The 20,707-nt window shown below is 39.7% G+C and overlaps 2 protein-coding genes across 4 annotated transcripts; both read left to right on the forward strand.

Annotated features, from left to right (window-relative positions):
* The first annotated feature begins 5,738 nt into the window (after nt 1-5,738).
* Nucleotides 5,739-8,975, forward strand: SELENOK (selenoprotein K). 3 transcript variants are annotated; one of them, XM_018068544.2, is made up of 5 exons: nt 5,739-5,866; nt 6,372-6,462; nt 7,146-7,226; nt 7,554-7,646; nt 8,699-8,975. In XM_018068544.2, the coding sequence occupies exons 1-5, from the start codon at nt 5,848-5,850 to the stop codon at nt 8,700-8,702; spliced, it is 288 nt and encodes a 95-aa protein (XP_017924033.2). In that variant the 5' UTR covers nt 5,739-5,847; the 3' UTR covers nt 8,703-8,975. The 3 variants fall into 3 exon arrangements, 2 of the variants coding, with proteins under 2 accessions (XP_017924033.2, XP_017924032.1); XR_003212639.2 differs by lacking the exon at nt 5,739-5,866 and adding an exon at nt 6,044-6,184; XM_018068543.2 differs by lacking the exon at nt 8,699-8,975 and having other exon boundaries at nt 7,554-7,650.
* Nucleotides 8,976-11,301: 2,326 nt separating this feature from the next.
* ACTR8 (actin related protein 8) lies at nt 11,302-19,951 on the forward strand. The gene is made up of 12 exons (XM_008921258.3): nt 11,302-11,516; nt 12,371-12,481; nt 12,739-12,843; nt 13,487-13,660; nt 14,245-14,338; nt 16,338-16,470; nt 16,814-16,967; nt 17,148-17,243; nt 17,817-17,957; nt 18,381-18,645; nt 18,973-19,136; nt 19,808-19,951. Exons 2-12 carry the CDS (start codon nt 12,410-12,412, stop codon nt 19,949-19,951), a joined length of 1,542 nt encoding a protein of 513 aa, XP_008919506.2. The 5' UTR covers nt 11,302-11,516; nt 12,371-12,409.
* The last annotated feature ends 756 nt before the right edge of the window (nt 19,952-20,707 follow it).

The following is a 20,707-nucleotide window of genomic DNA, read 5'->3' on the forward strand; positions in this document are numbered from 1 at the left end:
CAGTTAATAGAACTTTTACAGAGAACAGAAACACACTGTATGCCCTAACAGACCTCAGTGAACACATTTATTGTAAAACCAATATTCACATCACAACACCTGTCTTAATAAATCCATTTGTCTGGTTAATCATTCCTTTTAATTTCTAAAGATACCACAACAGTGGCATCATCATCAGTATGAAAGTAAAAACTGGGAAGGGGAAATAGCTGTGTGAAATCTGTAGGTGTGCCTACAAGCCAACTTTACAAATAGGATTTTAAAATATAAGAACAGTAAGGAAAGAGGATAAGCCCTAACTTGAACATTTATTCTTCAAGTTTCATTGTATTAAATTTTACTTTTCAGTAAACAGAAAGCCCATTACTTTTAAAAGACTTCAGGAAAAAAAGAAAACGTGCCAAAGCAGGCTTGTGTGTGTGCATACATCCACAGTCCAGACTCATGAGGTACATGACAAATCTAATTCTCATTTATTAGCAGAAAGCATAACAAGGCAAGGAATATTTGCCTTAAACCAAAAGACTAACAGAGCCTGAGACTTCTTTTGCTTCCACAGATGCAAGTATATCCTCAAGAAACTACACAAGCATGTGAATAAGCAGGTCAGTTCCATTTCAGGCTTTGTCATTAACTTAGGGTATAGGTTTGAGGACCTGGTTTTTATTTTCAGTTGACCCATGTAATTATCATTATTTTTCCTACCCGCTGTACATTAAAAATGTTCCTATTACACTTACTTATGTTCACCTTTTTTTTTAAATTTACACCAAAAAAATTGCCAAAGGCTCCACTAACAAAATAGGAAGTCTGCTATTCCACTAACTGGGGGAGGAAGACAGGGGTGGGAAAAAAAAAAAGAAAAAAGAAGCCAGCAAACTCCAGCCAACGAACTCCTCAATCATATGTTAACACACAAGCATTTCATCAACTGTAGCCCAAACTCTACCACTGTGACACTTCTAACAAATTCCCCAATCACTATACATCTGTGGAGTCAACACTGGTCCCCAACCCGGTAGGAATTTGCCATTTAAGCATTACATAAGTGTCAAGTGGCACGGGTCGAAGGATTTCTCTATAAAGGAGAATGCAAATATTCTCCGACAGAGGTGGTAGGACGTCTGGAGCGTGGTTAAACAAAGCGGGTCGCGTTATTTCACACTTGCGCTGCCACCCGCTGGACATTCAAAGTATTCCCACCCAAAAACCGCGCCCGAAACACGGGTATTTCTTCGCTGTGCTCAAGTGCTTCGACCAATTAGTGACCCCTCTCTTTCTGTGCCCGGACATGAACTGTAAGCACAACATTCACCCCGTGTAGAAGAGTGGGGAAGTTTCTTTCTAGACTTTGATACGATTTTAAATTGAAGACCACCAATTTAATTCTCCTGAGGGATGAAGTCTTTGCTGTTAAGACTATGTAACACATACAGGCAGTTATGGGTTTCTGTCTATAAGGATATGCTGTTATCTAAAGGAATATAAAAGCACAAGACAGTTTGGCATTCCTCAAGCATACGTTTGTTTTCAAACTCTTAACAGTAATAATTTTGAACTAAAGCCTCGTAATGTTTGTTATTCAGGATCAACAAATTGTATAAACAAACAATTTGCAGACCAATTCTGTTACTAGAACATCTCATCTCTGTCCCAGCCAGGGGAAAAAACAGTTTGTAGCATTATGTGCTTATGTTCTTGACCTGATTTAATGCCAGGATCAGAGATGCTGATTTTGCCAAATATATCTTCCAGTTGAAATCTGCACAAGATATCTCTAACTCAAAGCCCACAGTACGTGAATATTTGTCTGTCTAGGGCACTAGGGAATAAAAAAAAATTAGGTCTTCAATCAGTTATTTAGAACTGAAGCTACTTGAACAGGTAAATTCTGTTTAAAGTTCTGACATTAAATCAACATAATTTAGTTCCAAGAATTGATTCCAGCTCTTCCACAAACAGTAAATTATTTTTTCTTATAGGAGCTGTCAAAAAACAGAATCCTGTGAAATGTCCTCTGAGTTTTATGCTTATGTTGCAATAAGCATTCTACATTTGTAATGTGACAATTAAAAGACCTCCTCACTCTAACACATACAGTATTAACTGTGTGTGTATAAGACAAATACTACGTGACAATCAGCTCTTTCATGAATAATTCAAATCCAAATTAAGTTTTGAATGTTTCCATTTAAATTATGGGGTAGTGTAACATGATAATCACTATGTGAAATAACTCTAGGCCAGCAAGAGGGAAAAAATGTGCCTTTTCTATTTCTGTTAATAAATGTGGTCAATATCCTGCAAATCCTCTTCGAGGCAGGGTCAAGTTGCTCCTGTTTAGTCTTCAATTCAAAATTATTTCCTCTTAAAAAGCCTCCATTCACATTAAAAATGTAACATAAGTTTTAGAAAGTACAAGCACTGTTCATGGTGCATCACCACTTCTCTATGCACACAACTTTCTAATTCTCTTGCATCACAACTAAAAGGTCATCTCTCAGCATAGAAAATGCTAGCAAAGTAGCTGACCCATGGTTTTGCTAGTTTTCATGAAAAAACAGAAAACATTGATAAAGCACAGTAATATATTGCTCAGACAGCAGTACTCAGACAAATATGCAATTCACAAGGAATTAAGACAGACAAATTTATGCTTAGAATAGAGTCTAAAAAAAATAAACCATCTAAAACAAATTACATTTAAGAAAACTTAAAGCCTATTTAGTATATTGGTGTTTTTCAATTACTTAATGTATGGCCTACACTACTCTTCGTGGCATTGCACAAATATTTACTTTGCCTGTTGTCAAATAATCACATCTCTCCAGTTTCCAAATAGCATCTCAGTTAACTTTTGGCTCTTACTCACCTCTCCCCAGCTCTGCTGCTCATGACACTCACCTTCAGAAGCTCAACCAGCTCTACTCCTCAGAGCACTCACCCTTGAGAAGGGCAGCCCAGCTGGTTTGTGTTTCTGCTGCTGGCTCTAAAAAAGCCTCTTCTACTGGTTTTCCTTAAGCAGAGGTGCAGGGTCTCTGTTGTCCTCAACTTCCCAGCACCGGGCTGAAAGCAAGGGTGGGGTCACTGAAGAACTGTAGCGAGCACCAGCTGGAGACACCCGCCCTGCCCCTTGGGGAGGAGCAGCTGCTCAGGGTGGGATGTCAGGGCCATGGCACCACCAGGAAGGAGCTCCCACCACAGCTTATGCCCACACCTTCTGTCCCAGCCCTACCATATATCCCAACTGTATGTAGATAACTCTTTTCCCATTCCCATTCTGCTTTTTGGCTTAGTTCCTGGCCAATAGATAACAAGGTTGACAATGCAACACTTTTTAACCACATGTTCTTATGTCTAAAACTTAAATATGGAAATAAATTATAAATAATGTATACCTAAGTGCATTAAAAACAGTTAAAAATACTAAAATTTTCACGTATCATTGTATACAATGGTTGGTTATTCTGACACAGTTAAGTACCTGGACATATTTTCTTGGAAAAATAAATGGCTAGGAATATACACACACCAGTACTCTCAATTTAAAAAGTGTATTTCTTTTTGTTTCATTCACCAAAAATACATTTCAGAGAAATGTTGCATTGTAATTATATAATCTTAGGGCATTAAAATGTTATTTATCATTACTTTATTACTAAATAAACAAAGACTATCTCACATTTTATTTAAAAACAAAACAAAAAAAACCCAAGTACCTGAAGAACTCACTAGCCATCTTCTTTGTTGTTTGGGTTCTTTCTGTCATTTGGAAAGCAAAAAATACATTGATCTTTTCTGCATGATTAACATATTCCCCCTGAAAAATAATACATTTTAAAATGGAATTGTTTGAACTCTTATTACATTAATTCATGCAGGACAACATTAACTGCATCCAGAGCTTGAGGTCAGGAGGAATAATTACCTGCTCATATTCAGGTTCACTATTATGTTTCTGTGTAAAGTCCTGTGAAAAGTTTGGACTGTGATGTTTGGTTCTATATGAGCAAGGGTTAGTTTGTGTGTGTTTTCAATACACCACAAAATTCACAATACCTCCTTTAGGCTACTTAATGCCATTACTTTCCCATTTCTGTCCTCCCTCTTTTTGTTTTCATCTTGGTGAACGCTGTACTTACAACTTGTGCAATAGTTCTTTAAATTTGCTGTTTTGTCTCAATGTCTAGTGAAAAGAAAATAAAATATATTAATTAAAATAATTTAAAAACAAGACTATATAATTTCCAGGTTCGCATATTAATAAAGGTATACATTTGTCATATATTTTCCTTAAGTACAGTTATTTTCTTATTATTTGACTACTATTTGAAAAAATTACCATAAACAGGACTAATTAAGAAAACAAATAGGTGCTGTCCCTGAATCATTTTAACATACTGCCTGTGTTTATGTCCATTATGCACTATTTTCTAAACACTTTCGTATTGTCCCATTTATTGAGTGGTAGATTACCCAGGTCTTACATTAATGATAAACGTTTATTTTACAGACCTTGTTACGGATACTTTTCTTTCACAATTGCTTTCCGTTGTTCGCAAGAGTTTGTTTCTGAACATCGAACATTTGTAAACATTTGTAAACATTTTTAAACATTTGTAAACATTTGTAAACACTCGTCAGTTGCAAACAATTTCTTTACTGAGGGGACAACTACACTGTCAGAGGCACGATATTAGAATTTCAACTTCAGAAGACACTCTTGTGTTGTGCCCCTGTTAGCAAAGGACTTTACTGCATTATTAGGAAAATATAGCTGTTGCAAAGGAAGTATTAAAGTGCTTTTACATTCATTTTTCACTGCCATTGCCCAGCAGAATTAAACATCCCTCGTCTACAGGTTTAGCTTAAAAAAAAGAGGAGGTAATATATTAAATTTGTCTATATAGCTGCATAGTTACCTCCAATTTTCCATGCGTAGATTCTCCCTGAGAAAAAAAATGCTGCCACTATTTGCAGGGCAAAGCTTTTATAAAAATAAAACAAAACAAATGCTCAACTTCGGGCTGAACATTCCCACAAACATAATGGGAATATACATAGCCACATATCTGTCATTAAATACAAGGAACAAAAGTTCCCTTTAGTCAAAAGTGTTAAATAATCTCTCGACTTGGTCGTATTTCTACCATTATTACAGCAAGCGGCTAAGAACGTTTAGTTTTTATGAAACCCTGACAGACTACCAACTCCTGTTACTGTTGTTAAAACGCTTAAAGGACACGCCAAAGAAACTCCAACACGACGCTGGAACTCCTAAAATAAATATGGTTTAAGGTGAAGCAGAACCGCCCGCTGTGAGGGAGGAGACGCTGCTCCCGAGCACCGCCCGCCTCAGGCCGGCCCCGCGGGGCGAGGGGACACCCCCGGCACAGGGGCTGAGAGGGACACTCGGTAACGGGGGGGCTGAGGGGGATTCTTCGTTAACAGGGGCTGCCGAGGGGGACCCCTCGTTAAGAGATGCTGAGGGGGACCTCGTTGACAGAGGGCGCTGAGGGGGAGTCCCCGTTAAGCGGGGTGCTGATGGGGAGTCCTCATTAACAGGGGGTGCTGAAGGGGACGCCCGGTTAACAAGGGTGCTGAGGGGTATCCCTCGTTAATACGGCGTGCTGAGAGTGACTCCCCGTTAATACGGCGTGCTCAGAGTGACTCCCCGTTAACGGGAGCTGAGCACCGCTGCGCTATCTCTAGGAAAGGAACCGGGCACCAAGCACCGCCCCAGAGCGCCACAGCCCCGCCTTCCGGCCCCGGAAGGATCTCCGGGCGCCCCGTCAGCCGCCCCTGCTGCTCCTGCGCAGCGGGCGGGGCCGGCGGGCAGGAGCCGCCATGGTTTACATCTCCAACGGTGAGGGGCAGGGACAGGGACTGGGATGCCGGGCGGGGAATGTCTGGGCAGTGACCGGGCAGTGACCGCGGGCCCTGGGCCCGCTGCCAGGGGAGCCCGGAGGGGCCCGGCCTTGCCGGTGTCACGTCCCCCCGCGCTCCCCGCGGCCTGCGCTGAGCTCGCCGGCTTCTGAACTGCGCTTGGGGACTTTGAAGGGGCCGAGCGTGGTCTGCGAACACCGGGAGCGTAACAGAACAGCACTTAAGCAACATGCGGGGAAACCGCCGCTGCACCGGTACTTTTTATAGGTTTCCTGGACGCAGAGCCCGTTTGGCGATGGTGAGCCCAGTAGTTCGAGTGCTTGGTCAATAAATTATGTCTAGGCAGTGAAACTCGCCGCCGTTGCCCATGACGTGAAGTTTCTCATTTGTAAATTCTGGACTCAGCAGATATGCTGGGGTGTACTGTGCTGTGCAGTGTCACACACTGAACATCACAGGATGTTTTGTGTCTGGATATGTTACAGGACAAGTTTTGGATAACCGGAGTCGGGCTCCTTGGAGTCTGTCATCTATAACAGATTTCTTCTGGTCCATAGCAGATTTTGTGGTTCTGTTGTAAGTACAAGTTAATTCTTTTGGTAAGCTTTATTTTAGATTTGACATAGGTAGAAACTACTCAGTTCTATCAGTAACACAACAATAAAAGGGTTGTGTTTACTCTTTAGCATTCTCATCTATAAATAAAGTTTTATTTACTAAGCACTACAGTAGTATTAATAAAAAGTGCATGAAAAGTGATGCTAACTTCTTGGAAGTTCAAATGAGTTTTCTTACATTTCATCTATGCAAAAAAGAAAAAGCATACACTTTCGTTAAACAGCTAATGTCTAATAGCTGATCTAATAATTAAGCGGTTACTTGGAGAATTTCTACTGGTGACAAGAGGTCCTGGCTATGTAAAAATAATCACACAGCAGTAATGACAAATTTATGGCCCCAGATGAAAGCCAGTTAAGAAACAGAAAGTTCTTGTGATGTGTTCAACAGTTCTTGATTGTTTCAGCTACAAGTTTATACTTAATGCATTTCTTGCATATTTACCCAAAAATGAGATTTTATAGTTTGAGCCTCACTGTAATTTGGAATTACTTCAGGTTTTAGTTTGATATGTAGGAGAAGAATTGCCATTCATTCCTTAACATACTTAATGTTTTTCAGGCGATTTCTTATCTTGCAATCCAAAAATAGATAAATTATATCTACCAGTCAATTCACCTAACTCTTGTTTTATTTTTCAGTTTCCAGAGCATTATTCAACCAGATTTGAGAAGAAGAGGTTATACATCTTCCTCCTATTCAGGATACAATGACAGAAGAGGGTATTTTTTTCATATTCACACCAGTTCTGATTTTTTTTCCCTATCTTAGCAAAGTCACATGAATCTGAGTAGATTAATTGGGTTGTGTAGGAAAACTAGAATGTTTATCTGTATTATTGTTGATAACAATACACAGCTTTGGACAGCTTGAAAAATAATATAGCCTAACACACTCTGAAACTATTAAAGAATTATAAAAGAATTTTTTTGAAAGTGGGGTTAGAAACTGATTTTTTTTCCAAGGTTCTAAGTAAGTACTGTCATTTAGAGACAGTGTTATATTTCTAGTGTAAAAGTTTAATGACAATAGAATTTCTTTCTTTTCAGGCCTCCAGCAAATCCTCGCCGTAGGATGGGTCGAATAAATCACTGGGGTGGAGGCCCCAGTCCACCACCAATGGCTGGGGGTGGATGAGGAAGGTAATTCCCAATCTGCTCTATCCTGCTTTCAATATTGGGGAGTTTCATAATTACAATAATCAAGGTTAAGGTATAACTTTTGCAGAAGTTACCAGAACAGGCAGATAATCAAAATGGTAGATACTTACCATTAAAGTGGAGGAGAAAAGGGAGGGGGAAAGGATGTTAAAAGATTTTGGGTCAGAAATGGTGGCTTTTAAGTGCACAGAAGTGGATATACAAAGTGTTAGCAAAGATTTTTGAACACAGCTTATAAAAAATTATTTATAGCTTTTCATTTTTTTTGGCTGCTAATTTAAAGTCCTGTCCAGATCAGAAGCAATTGAAACTTTTTTTGCATTTCTAATAGTTATTGTATAACATATAGGTTTTTTTTATTTTAAATAGATACTTAATAGAAAAGAAGGAAAATAATAAAATTGTTAAAAGACTTAGTAAAAATCTTTTTTTTTCCTATTACAATGATATAGCCATAGAAATCTTGAATTCCAGTAAAGTATAAAAATCAGAACTGCTTAAAAATGGAGGCAAGAGCCCTGGTCTTTAAATTTCTTTCAGCTGCCTGAACTTTAATTCTGTTTTATTAGTTATTTTGGCTAGTCAGAGTTACATCTAACACAGTGTGTATATACAGTATGGTTTAATTTACTTCAAGACCTAAGTAAACAGTCCTTGTCATCAATCACTCCTTATTGTTACCATCACAAAAGTGTTACCATCACTACCTGTAAGTCTAATAGGGAAAAGTTAGTTCATAACCAAAAAGCACATACGCCAGTATTTCAGTTCTCTAGAAAAAGGATAAGCTTCTTTGATGTTTTAGGGGTTTATTTTTCTTTTTTGACTGGACATGAGGCCAGCAAAGACTCTGGGGATGGGTTTCGGGTAATCACAGCAATGTGTAACCTGCTCAGGAGTAAAATTTCAAAGTCTTTAGCATGTGTCATCTAGCTAAATTAAAAACAGTTTTATTTTAAAATTATTACTTAATTTTATCTCACAAAGAAAGGCCTTGTTGTCTTTAAATGTACTGCAGTTGCTTTATCTTTTAGGTAAATCCCTGCTGAAGAGGCAGGCACAAGTGTACACATTTGCAAGATGAAAGGAAGAAGAGTTTAGTGGTGGACCAAATGAGTTTGAATATTGTGAATGTGTACATCTGACTGGAAACTGTTCTGTGATATAAGCAGATTAATGAAGTTGTACTGGGAACTCCTTCAAGGATCCAGTGTAACTGAACCACAGTTTTATTAAATACGTGTTTACTGTCTAAAGTCTTTGTATAGTTTCTGAATAAGTAATAATTAAATTATATTTGGCTTGTCACAAGGCTGACTTTCTCATCATTTTTAGAAACCAAAGTACAGTAAGTCCTTAGCTATTCAAATGAGAAAAAAATACATATTTATAGTTGATACAGATGGTCCCTCAAGAGCCAAACTTACAGCAGGGCTTCCTAAGAAGTTTTGTATTTACTCTGTCTTTGTCAGGACAAACATTCTGTACTTTACTGTATTGTCGTGGTATTAATGACACTCTAAAAGCACTTTAAAGATGCAGTTTACAAATTACTTTGTTTTACAGTCCTTGCCTTTTACAAACTTGCTTCCTTAAGGCCCATAATGGGTTTTATAAACACCTCTTGAAACAGCCTCCTTCTCCATTATAAACTTACTCAAATGTATAAGCCTATTTACTGTACAAATTTCGGTAAAACTTTGAGGTTTTTTTCAATAAAATTAGGTCTTGGGTTTAGTACATGAAGAAAAAGGTAGTGAACTGAAATACTGTGTGCTAATGCAGAAAGTTATTTTCTTTCAGACAGTAACTACCTTTTATCTATTTTACTCCATTTCAGGATGGGAATTTCTTACTGTTCCTGGGGCTCATTTGGATTTGGTTTGTTGGGGGATTTTTTGTTTGGTTGGTTTTTGGGGGTTTTTTGTTTTGTTTAGAGAGGGCTAGACCTATTTGAGAAAACATTAGCTGACAAGAATCCAGATTAAATTATTTTCTACAAGGTGCCACTGCAAAATTTTTACTTAAGCCTCTCTATAAATCTCTTGTTAAGGAAACTTTGCTATCTAACCATCCAGGAGCCACTCTGGCAGTCACACCCACACCACCTGAGCTGGGATTGAGGCCCCTTCACAGCAGGTGGTTCCAGTGAGCCCATGGGTGCCCTACTTGACTCCCCACACACCCCACTCAACACACAGACCAGGTCTCCTTACCGGCTCGACCCTAGGTTTTCCCATAGGAGAGTCTCGGACATCTGGATCCTTAAAATAATTTAATGTTTGTGCAATAAGTAAATAACAGCTCGAGCTGGTGCCTCCGAGGAGGAACCCCGAACAAAGGAACTCCTGGGCTTTTACGCGCTCGCAGTCTAAGCAGTGGAATATCTGGCGGCTGGCGGCTCCTGCCGTGTCTCCGAGTGTCTCCTCACCTGGCCGGGCCGCTCATCCCCGTGCCCTCTGTTGTGCAAAGGGTCGGCAGTTCACGGCCTCTTGCCTCGGGCTCCCGTCCCCCAGAGCTCACCCTGCAGCTCGCACTGCACCTGCAGCCGGAGCCGCCTGCACTGAGTGTATTGCCCACCTCTAGAGCAGGAAATTAAAACACCCGACAGCGCCCCTCGGTTAACAGGCCCCTCCAGCGCCTCCCACTCCTGCTACGCGTACCCAACACAGAGTTACCACCTTTCGACTTGCTGTGTTAACAGCATCCTTCAGCCTTAAAACCCAGCTCTTCCTCAGCTCCACGCAAACGTCCCACGTGCAGAGCTCACAGAGGAACCTGCTGCCCACGCACCAGGTGTGTACAGGTAGACTGGCCATCGTTAGCTCTTCACAGGTGCACCGCGTACATCAGCTGTGCTGCGCTCTTAACACAGAGGCGTATTTTAAGCTGTTGGGGGGCTCTGTCACCCCTCCTGCAGTCCCACCAGCAGTAACCGCCCAGCTCAGCATCGGCTGCTGCTCCCCAGGCTCCCTCGTTGCCGCCGCTCGGCCCTCAGCGCGGGTGGCCGGGAACAGCCGCTGTCCCCCGCACCCGCTGCAGCCGACCAGCCCGGGGCAGCGCCAGAGGGCTGCCGAGCCGCCCTCGACCGAGGGCCCGCGTCCCTTTCCCGAGGGGCAGCGGTGACTCCCTCAAGCCGAGCCCACCCCGGTACCTGCCCAGGGGCGGTGCCGGGCGCGGGTCCCGCCCGGCGCCGCTCGGCCCCGGCAGACGTAACTTCCGCTCGGCCCCGGAAGACGCGGCTTCCCCTCGGCTCCGCCAGGCGCAGCTTCCGCTCGGCCCCGGAAGACGCGACTTCCGTCCGCCGGAGCATGACCCAGGGCGGAGAAGGCGAGGCGTGAGAACGGGGAGGACAAGAGAGCGCTACCGGGAAGCGCGGAGCCAGCGCGGCGTTTAAGGCGGCCCATTCGTCCCCGCGCGTGCCCCGAGTTCCCTGCAGGAAAGGTTTTTGAGGCCCGGCCGCGGCCGCTCAGAGCAGGCACCCCTTCCTCCTCGCCCGCTGCCGGGCGGCCCGGCCCGGGGCTCGGCCTTTTAAAGGCCTGGCTGCCTGGGGGGGGGGGGCGTGGAAGCGCAGGGGGGGGGGGGGCGTGGAAGCGCAGGTGGGCTCCACGTGGGCGTAGGGAGAGTTCCAGGACGGCGCGGGAATTCTATCTCACTCCGTGCGCGTTGTGCTGCTTTCAGCAAATACAGAGCAACTTCATCGTGGTGATCCACCCCGGCTCGACCACCCTGCGGCTCGGGAGAGCCACGGACACTTTGCCCGCGGGCATCCCGCACGTCATCGCCCGGCGGCACAAGCAGCAGGGCCAGGCGGCCTACAGGGACAGCTGGCTCCTCAGGGACGGCCTCAATGTAAGCCGGGAAACACCGCGGCGCGGCCTCCCGGACCGCTAAAATCCGTGTGTTCGTTCCCCACCTCTATTGCATCTTTGTATAGTGCATATCTTCCCCTCATACTCTGTGTTTTTCCAGAGGAGAATACATCTGAAGTTCCACTTTTTTTTCATGCTTTTAATGCGCTGTCAATAGGTTTGCACCAGTCTATGATTGGGTTCTATTTGATTTGTTTGTAATGAACTAAATCTAATAAATTGATAGATTGAGGGTTTATGCATGTTGATTTCCCTGTGCTGTGGTCTGGTACCACACTGGGTATTTCTTTTGATAGAATGCCAGCTGTAGGATTAAAATTGGACTTCTCCATTTGTGAATGTATTGGTTGCAAGTTGATTTGTGATTTAGATAACACAGCAAGTAGTTTTATTCCAGCCTGCTTAAAAAATAGATCTAGTCGTCTTAATCTGCATCTGTAAAAAAATAAAAATTAATCAAATTTCTGTCTCTAATATTAAATGTCAGATTTAAATAATTGAGATCTATTTAAACATTTTTGCTTGTACTTGATATTTCTGTAGTTAAAAAATGGCCTGACTGCATCATTTCAGAGATAAAGTCCAGCAGCCACTCCAGTCACTTAAAAGATTCAAGTTGATTTCAATAAATAAGTGTTAGGAACTCTAATATAAAAAATAATTTCTTTAAAAATAAGCATACATTTATTTTGCATTGTACAAATCTCTGTCCTTTCTACAGTCTATCAACCACAGTAATGATTTCATTCTTTAACCATAGCTTCAGTATTACCAGTGTGCAGACATGTAGTTAGAAAGTAAGTATTTACATTGTATATTTGGGGTTTTCCTTAGAAACCTGAAAGCACTGAGCAGAGACAAAATGGCCTTAAAATGGTGGACCAAGCAATATGGTCCAAAAAGATGTCGAATGGAGCGAGGCGTATTCCAGTGTCACCTGATCAGGTAACTCATTCTTAAGATTTTATTGAATTGTTCATTCATATAGTCCTTTGGTGTGTTTTAGTGGACAAGTATAGATGTCCTTTTTACAGCGATTATGGATAATGCTATTGCGCAACCTGTCTCTGAAGATCTGAGAAAATTAAGATTTAAAACGTTTCCTCGAGGGGTGGGGCCAAAGGGGTGTTTCCTTTTTCTTCCTTGCAAAAAAGTGACTGGTGAAATATTTATCGACAGGGTTTGTTTTGATTACATTTCAGGCCAGGTCATACAACAGACAGATGCGACCAGCTATTTTGGACCACAGCTCTGGGGCCAAGTGGACAAACACATCAAATCATCCTGAATTTTTGGTAGGAGAAGAGGTAAGATTTCTTTTCCTGCTGAATGAGGCTTCGTATGTTTAAATGCAACCATGTCAGCAGCAGCCATTTGATACAAGTTAGTATGTACTGCAAGACACATGAAGTTAGCCAAGCAATATGTGAGAAACTTTACTGTGAAGTAATTGAATGTTTGTTATCATTTAGCAAGACCTGAGGGTTTCCCCCATCTGCCTAATAAGTGTCTTGGTTCTTTTGCTGCTAGAAATCAGTGTTTCTGCAGGGACTAGGTGAGAACTTTGTCCATATGGCATAAATCAGAGAAAAGGCAAGAAACTGATAAAAATATCAGTACATGGAATTGCTGCTGAGTAACTAGGTATTCATGAACTTCAAAGAGCTAGAATTATTTTAATTCCTCATTTGAGATAGTGGAAAAATATACTGTTTTGTTCAGTAGATGTCCACGGGTAAGAACATTCAAACAATTTAAACAACGTATTTAGTGTCTTTACAATAGTTTCAATCAAGCCCTGTTACAATGAAATCCACTGTATTTCTGTCACATTGATCTGAGTGCTGCTGTATGTCTTATTATATCTGCTTCTGAAATATTTTTCATTCTAATATTTGTTGCTAATTTCGGGGGGAAAGCAATGCACAGAACATCATCTCTTCTTTTCAGGCACTGTATGTTAATCCATTGGATTCTTATAATATACACTGGCCCATTAGAAGAGGGCAGCTGAATCTCCACCCGGGACCTGGTGGCTCCCTCACTGCAGTATTAGCAGACCTTGAAGTTATATGGTCACATGCAATACAGAAATATCTGGAAATACCACTGAAAGACCTGAAGGTGAGCTGTGAACAACACATTTAGGTGGGCTGTATGCCCATAAATGGTACTACTACTATAAATGGAACTGTAAAAGAGAATTAACTTGCTGTTATTGCGAGCCTCTTACTGGTGCTTTTCTTAACAAATACATTCTATGAGCATGGTTCCTAAGACATCATTTGGAACTTTGTCCGTGGCTTTAAGACAAAAATTGTTTATAGAACTTCTAAGGAGGAAGTTTAGAAATGCTGTTATAGACATTTCACAGTCTTAGGCTTCATTCGTTTGGGCTTTTTTATTGACTGTAAAGGAGGCACCTGAGGAAGAGTGGCCTAATACTTGTATAATTCCTTACCCTTGCCAACCAGGTGTTTTTCTCATGTCTGATGCACTTTTAAACATTTTAGTGGCCTATAAACTATTAGCTTGGCACGGACTTTGAACTCATTTTTTTTAAGTATTAAAAACCTTCCCCTTTTCTAAAATTTTGCTTTTTTTTAATAACCTGTATATCGTACTTTCTTCCTTAGCATCACATGTTCAAGAATGTAAAGAGAAACTTAATTTGAGAGCTGGATTTAATTTACTGTTTTTGTCTTCAGTACTACAGATGCATTTTGCTAATTCCAGACATCTATAATAAACAACACGTGAAAGAACTGGTAAATATGATCCTAATGAAGATGGGCTTCTCAGGTAAAACAATACTTGAGCAAGAACTTAATGATTAATTAAGAATTTTTTTTCCTTTAATGCATATTTTTGCACATCAATCCCACTTTGGCTGGGACTAACATCTTCATCTTTTACTATTCACGTCACTGTTGTCTCTTTTAAAGGGGCAGAATGGTTGGCTAGTATTGAAACAAGTTTTTTGGTTTGCTGTTACAAATTCTGACTGTGGGCTTCTCATTCAGCTGAGGCAAAAGTAGCAACAGTCTGATTTCTTAAGTATTTCTAAAATGCACGATTTTAGCTCTACAGAGTATTAAGATTCTTAGCCTTCAAAACAAAAGGGTATGATGGAAGATGCTGCTTCTGTCCCCTCTGGGGATGACATGATAGGAAGTTTCAGAGTTGGCTTAAGCACATAAAATGAAAAAATAAAAGCAAAACAACCAAGCAATTCTTAGCTTCTTCTGGATGTTTATTTCCAGACTGGAAAGCCCTCTGATGAAAATTTCCTTTCAGATAAACTTCTGTAAGTTTCTAGCTTGTTTTCTGGAAAGCACTGCTGCATTTTTAACCATCTTGCTTGGATTTCACATGTAGAGAAAACACAGAAAGTCATTACAGAAGGCACAGTAACCCAACCATACTTAATTTAAAATATATCAGAGTAGTAGTAGTACCTTTGGTTCTGCAAAGTCATTTCTTTTTATTAGCTATGCAAGGAATGAACAGGAAAAGTGGACAAGAATAATAAGTTAAATGATAGAGACTAGGCAAACAGTAAGTTAATTGTAAGATGTTGGAGATTAAAACTGCTGTTGTTTAATAATAGATCAATACAAAGTGCAAACAGTTTCCAAATATCACTCTCAGCAGAATATACACTTAAATATTATTACTTAAACAGTGAACCCATTTAACCTGTTCTACATCTAATCAAAGACATTCATTTTACAAAAAGAGACTTCTTATCTGAAGGAATTAAGTAGGTGGTAAATAAATACTGCGAAAAGAGGGAATGATCTCATGAGATTTAAATTTTGTTCACATGTATATATATAGATTTGATTTGATTTGTTTCATCATGTTAAAATGAACAAGCCATATTGGCTATTTTAATTTTTGAGCAGAATGGTACTAGATGATGCTTTGTTTGAATTCTCACAAGTTTTTGAATAGCAGTAATGGGAACACTACTACCTAGTAGTACTCTGTAAAAATGTACTAGCACTGGGATAGAAGAATTTGCAGTGGGATAGGAAGAATACCAAGAAAAAAATAAAAAGCTTATTAGTCACCTGATACATGCAAGTCAGAAAGTAGCGTTATTAACTCTTGAAGGTGCCATTTCCTCAATAGTAATTTAGTAAAGAGGTGAACTAATTATACAGCATAACTGAATTATCTTTATCTAAAAACATTTGCCTTCAAAAAATAATTCTACTTACTGTCTACAAAGCACACCTCAATTAAGCTGTTTTTTCCCTTCATTGCTTAGAAGGACAGACTGAAACCTCCAGTACATCTCAGGTTTAAGTGTGGGCTTGTGATACAAATGTACTCATTTGCAAAGTTAAAGGTAGATTGAAAGGAAAATAGAGGGGGAAATTGGACCTTATTTTATAAGTACTTAAAGAGCGTAGCTAAAATGCTAATGGTAATGCTACTTGATTAAAACTAGAAAAAATTAGGAAAACAATTCATATGCATCTGATAACCAAAACCCTGCAATGCCAGCTAAAAAAAAAAAAAGTTTAGAAGCAAAATAATAATAATAATACAAAAAAGGGTTATTTGAATATAGGCATCCACCCTGCTCTTAGCTTTCTCAGAACTTTTAAAGGCTCACCCAACAAAAAAAATCTCTAAATATCTTTGACTCCCTCTTCATTAAATACAGAGTCTTTCAGGGCAGAGTCAGACCATTTGCAGATCCTTAAAAGACATGAAAATGTCCTCTAAATGTCAGCAACATGACTGGAGCTTGGCACGAATTTAATATAATTTTTTCTCCTATTGCCAGGAATTATTGTGCACCAGGAGTCTGTCTGTGCTACCTTTGGAAGTGGTTTAAGCAGTGCATGTATTGTAGATGTGGGAGATCAGAAGACAAGTGTTTGCTGTGTAGAAGATGGTGTTTCCCATCGCAACACCAGGTATCTTAGAATATGCAGGATTATTACAAGCATGTACTTAGTTGCTTACCAAAGGCTTGACTTTAAAAAGGAAAAATTTTCCATAAATACCATTTGGGTTTTTTTACTGTGAGCCATGTAACAGGGTCATCTGTTAAAATATGAACCTTAGAGAATTCTGATGTCTTTAAAAAAAAACCAAAACAGGCAGAGCTGCTCAGAATTGATACTGTGCTCTGCAAACCGTGGGAAAGTCATGATCCTAGCATGTTGAACGTTTTCCAAGTAGTCCTTTGCATGCTACTACAGGCAGCCAGTGTTTCAGCAAATAAACAGAAAAATTTTCTTCTTCTCTGTGCTTTAGGCTGTGCCTTGCATATGGAGGATCTGATGTGTCAAGGTGTTTTTATTGGCTTATGCAACGAGCAGGATTCCCATATAGAGACTGTCAGTTAACTAATAAGTTGGATTGCCTGCTGCTGCAGCACCTAAAGGAGACATTTTGTCATCTAGACCAGGTGAGAGGGGGAAAATAGTGTGTTCTCCAAGTAAAACTTAAAGAATTCAAGAATAGGTAAATGAAATCCATAGTTTGAAGAGTTTAGTTACTTTTTTTTGTTTCCTAGAGTTTAAATAGATTATGTGGCTTGATAAATATAAAAGAGACAAATTTTTGCTTACGTTGTTTTTGACTTTAGGATATTTCTGGATTGCAAGATCATGAGTTCCAAATTCGACATCCGGATTCTCCGGCTTTATTATACCAGTTCCGATTAGGGGATGAAAAATTACAGGTGATTTTTTTTTTTAATTTAATAATGAGAATTGTACTGAGCATTAAGACTCAGAGCCTCACTTCATATGGGCCCAGTGCTACTAAACCCATGTAATTTATGAATTGTTCTTAAACTATTCTTGTTGGCAGTTCTAAAATTAATTACCAAAGGTATGAAAGGGCCCAGTGCAGCACTAGTGGACACACAAGACTTCCTAACTAGCTTTAGTCAGAATGGTTGTAGCTTCAACTGCATATGATGATTATCCTTCAAGTGCAAGGAAGGAATGCTAATTTTGCAAGTTTTTCTGCTCACCATTGAATTTTCTAATTTTGTAACAAACTGTATTTGAGTATTTATCATACAATGCCAGAATCTGTAACAAAACTTGTATACACATACAAGTGTATTTGTTGGACTTTTTTAAATTATACAAAGGAAAAGATGCTTCAGTCTGTTACAAACTACTTGGAAAAAAACCACCTCTATTTAATTTTGAGTTGTGAGGAAAAATAGAGCCAGGCTTTTCTTTTTTTACAGTAAAAAAGAAAAACTGAATAGTAAACTCATACCAAATCTCTCATTCTTCAGGCTCCAATGGCCCTGTTTTATCCGGCAACTTTTGGAATTGTTGGACAAAAAATGACAACTTTACAACACAGGTCACAAGGTGACCCTGAGGATCCTCATGATGAACATTACCTGCTAGCCACACAAAGTAAGCAGGAGCAGGTGTGTGAATGCTGGTTTTATTTTTCATTAAGTATTACTTAATTGGGGAATAAAATGAGGACTCATTAGCTCATCTCAGAGACCAAAGTTTGTTACCTGGGTCAGAAGTATTAAAGAATATGTTTAGATTAAGGAATTATGGATGTCTAGACAAGTCTTTAATTAGAACTCTGCATTTTCAGAGTCTAAGAAGGCTTCATATTATAGGATTGATCAATCTGATGGAGTTCAAAATAAAACCCTTACTTTGAATGTGGGGATTAAAATAAAAATTAACAGATGAGGTAATAATGCAGTGCTTAACCTTACTGTGCAAAAAGGTGAAGGGAAGTACAATGGGGTTTAGTTAAGTCTTTGTATTGAGTAACCTGCTGAAGATATTTTTGCATTTCTCATAGTTCAGCTTCTTTTCTGATTTTTAAGTCTGCAAAAGCTACAGCTGATAGAAAATCCATGTCAAAGCCTGGTGCATTTGAGGGAGAATTGAGGGGCCAAACCTCAGACATTTCAGAGAGGATCTACCCACAAGAAGTGGAATTGGGATCTTCCCAGAGTGATTGTATGATATCTGGCAATGATTCAGAGGAGCCTTTAACTGCTCACATGTCCAGGAAAACTGCTGTTTCTCAGTTTGAAGGCAAAGCCTTGGGCCTTGACAAAGCCATCCTTCACAGTATCGACTGCTGTGGTAAGAATTACATTTGTACAAGTCTCTAAAAGTCTTCCCAAAAAGAAAAATCAGTGTGGATTTATGTAACCCCTGTATTTTACTGAATATAAAGACATATGTCCCTAAATTTTATCATCTCGAGAGTAGCTACACTGTTTCTTACACTTGCATCTTTGTTGAAGTTTCTTGAGCTACATGTTTGGAATCTCCAGGGAATAGAAAAAAGTTTAAAATCAAACATCAGTTTCCATTCTGGTTTGACTTGTGCTAAATTAATTGTAATACAAATACAGACCATATTAACTTTAAAAACTGCAGATATTTCTATATATCCATTCATTCCAGCATCTGATGATACAAAAAAGAAGATGTACAGCTCCATCTTAGTAGTGGGAGGAGGCCTTATGTTTCATAAAGCTCAAGAGTTCCTTCAACACCGAATTCTAAACAAAATGCCACCTTCTTTCAGAAGAGTTGTTGAAAATGTTGAAGTCATCACAAGACCTAAGGTAACTATTAACTGAGAGCTAAATGGTCAATCAATTATGATTGGTCAAAATCTTTGAAAAATTAAAAGTAAAAAATTCTGTCAAAACCACAGAGTAGTTGAATATCTGAGATTTAGGAGAGCTTTCAGCTTATCACATGGCACTGGCCAGTTAGAGGCAGGAAGTTAAAGGCAGAGCAAGAGTGTTACTGGTATGGATCACTGAAGTGTTTATTAGCCAAAGGCCCTATTCTTAAAGAAACAGTTAGTACTAGCCTGTGAAGTTAACCTGTCTCCTCAGCAAGAAATTGTGATGTATTTTTTTTTAAATTAGTATTAAGGTAAAAGAAAACATGGCATTAAGATCAATTTTCATTTGGCATTAATCAGGCAAAACTTGTAAATTTAAAACTTGAGTATATTTGAGAGCCTCCACTGCTTAAGGCAGAATTTTCATGACATGCCTAAAAGGCATCTTAAAAAAAAAAAAAAGTGACTTCTCAAAATATCTTAAAAATTCTTTACATATTTTTATCTCACTATTTTTTCCTAGATAATATTGAAAAACCCTTTCTCCTCCCCAACCCCCCAGGATTCTAAGTGGTGAATAGTGTTAGAAAAAGTAGGATACAGCTTTGGAGAACTATGCAAAATCAGCCCAGTGATTGTGTGCAATCTGTGTTTTGAATTTAGGATATGGATCCACGCTTAATTGCCTGGAAGGGAGGTGCAGTTTTGGCCTGTCTTGACACAACTCAGGAGCTCTGGATTTACCAGCGGGAGTGGCAGCGCTTCGGTGTCCGAATGCTACGAGAACGAGCTGCATTTGTGTGGTGATGGATGTGGCTGCAGTGGAACCTGATTAACTCAAGATTCCTTTCCCCAAATGCCCCCTTTTTTTTTTTTTTTTCCAGTACAGATGTATTGATCTTCTGCTGCTATATATTTTTGTATTTTATTAATATTGACTTCAACTGAGATTTTTCCAGAAGTGTTGCAAAAACAATCTTACTGAATGCACGTGACTTCAGCATTGCTACACTTCAACTTTGGAATTGTAGGCATTGAATTCTGTGTACAGAGTACCACAGTCATCTCCAAATTAACTGTATTTATACTGTACAGGTTATGTATATTAAAATTGCACAATGTGGGAACTTTGTATAAAATGTTGATGAGACAGATGTTAAGAAGTTTCATTCCAGGTCCATGGACACAGAAGCAACAGCTGAAGAGTGCAGCTATGGGTTTAATGTCTTACTCTGACTCCTACCCTAACATGACCAGGAGATGAAGTTGTTATATAAGTGATCGTTATGGAAAAAAGTGAAATGACGAATTAAAAGTACAGTTGCTGTTGGTATTTTACTTATGTAATAAAAAAATGTCCTAGTTAGAACAACTGGGACCGATTCATCACTGGATGGGTATAGCCCAAAACTGTGTATTCTATGGCCCTCCATGCTATTTCCCAAAAACTGTTGGGGGGGCTGCCTGTGGGGGGTGTTCCTGTCCTCATACCCTTTTATGGAATTCCCCGCTCTGAGGGAAGGATTGACCATTTCCTTTTATGGAATTCCCCCGCTCTGAGGG

This window comes from Manacus vitellinus, unplaced genomic scaffold, assembly GCF_001715985.3.
Source record: "Manacus vitellinus isolate BGI_N305 unplaced genomic scaffold, ASM171598v3 scaffold_14_pilon, whole genome shotgun sequence".
Taxonomy (NCBI): Eukaryota; Metazoa; Chordata; class Aves; order Passeriformes; family Pipridae; genus Manacus; species Manacus vitellinus.

Excerpts from the sequence above, each read along its gene's own strand:
- ACTR8 (XM_008921258.3), top strand. The coding sequence starts at position 12,410 with ATGGTGGACCAAGCAATATGGTCCAAAAAGATGTCGAATGGAGCGAGG. Across the intron at positions 13,661-14,244 it reads TACCACTGAAAGACCTGAAG|TACTACAGATGCATTTTGCT; the intron begins GTGAGCTGTGAA and ends TTTTGTCTTCAG. Across the intron at positions 17,958-18,380 it reads CACAAAGTAAGCAGGAGCAG|TCTGCAAAAGCTACAGCTGA; the intron begins GTGTGTGAATGC and ends CTGATTTTTAAG.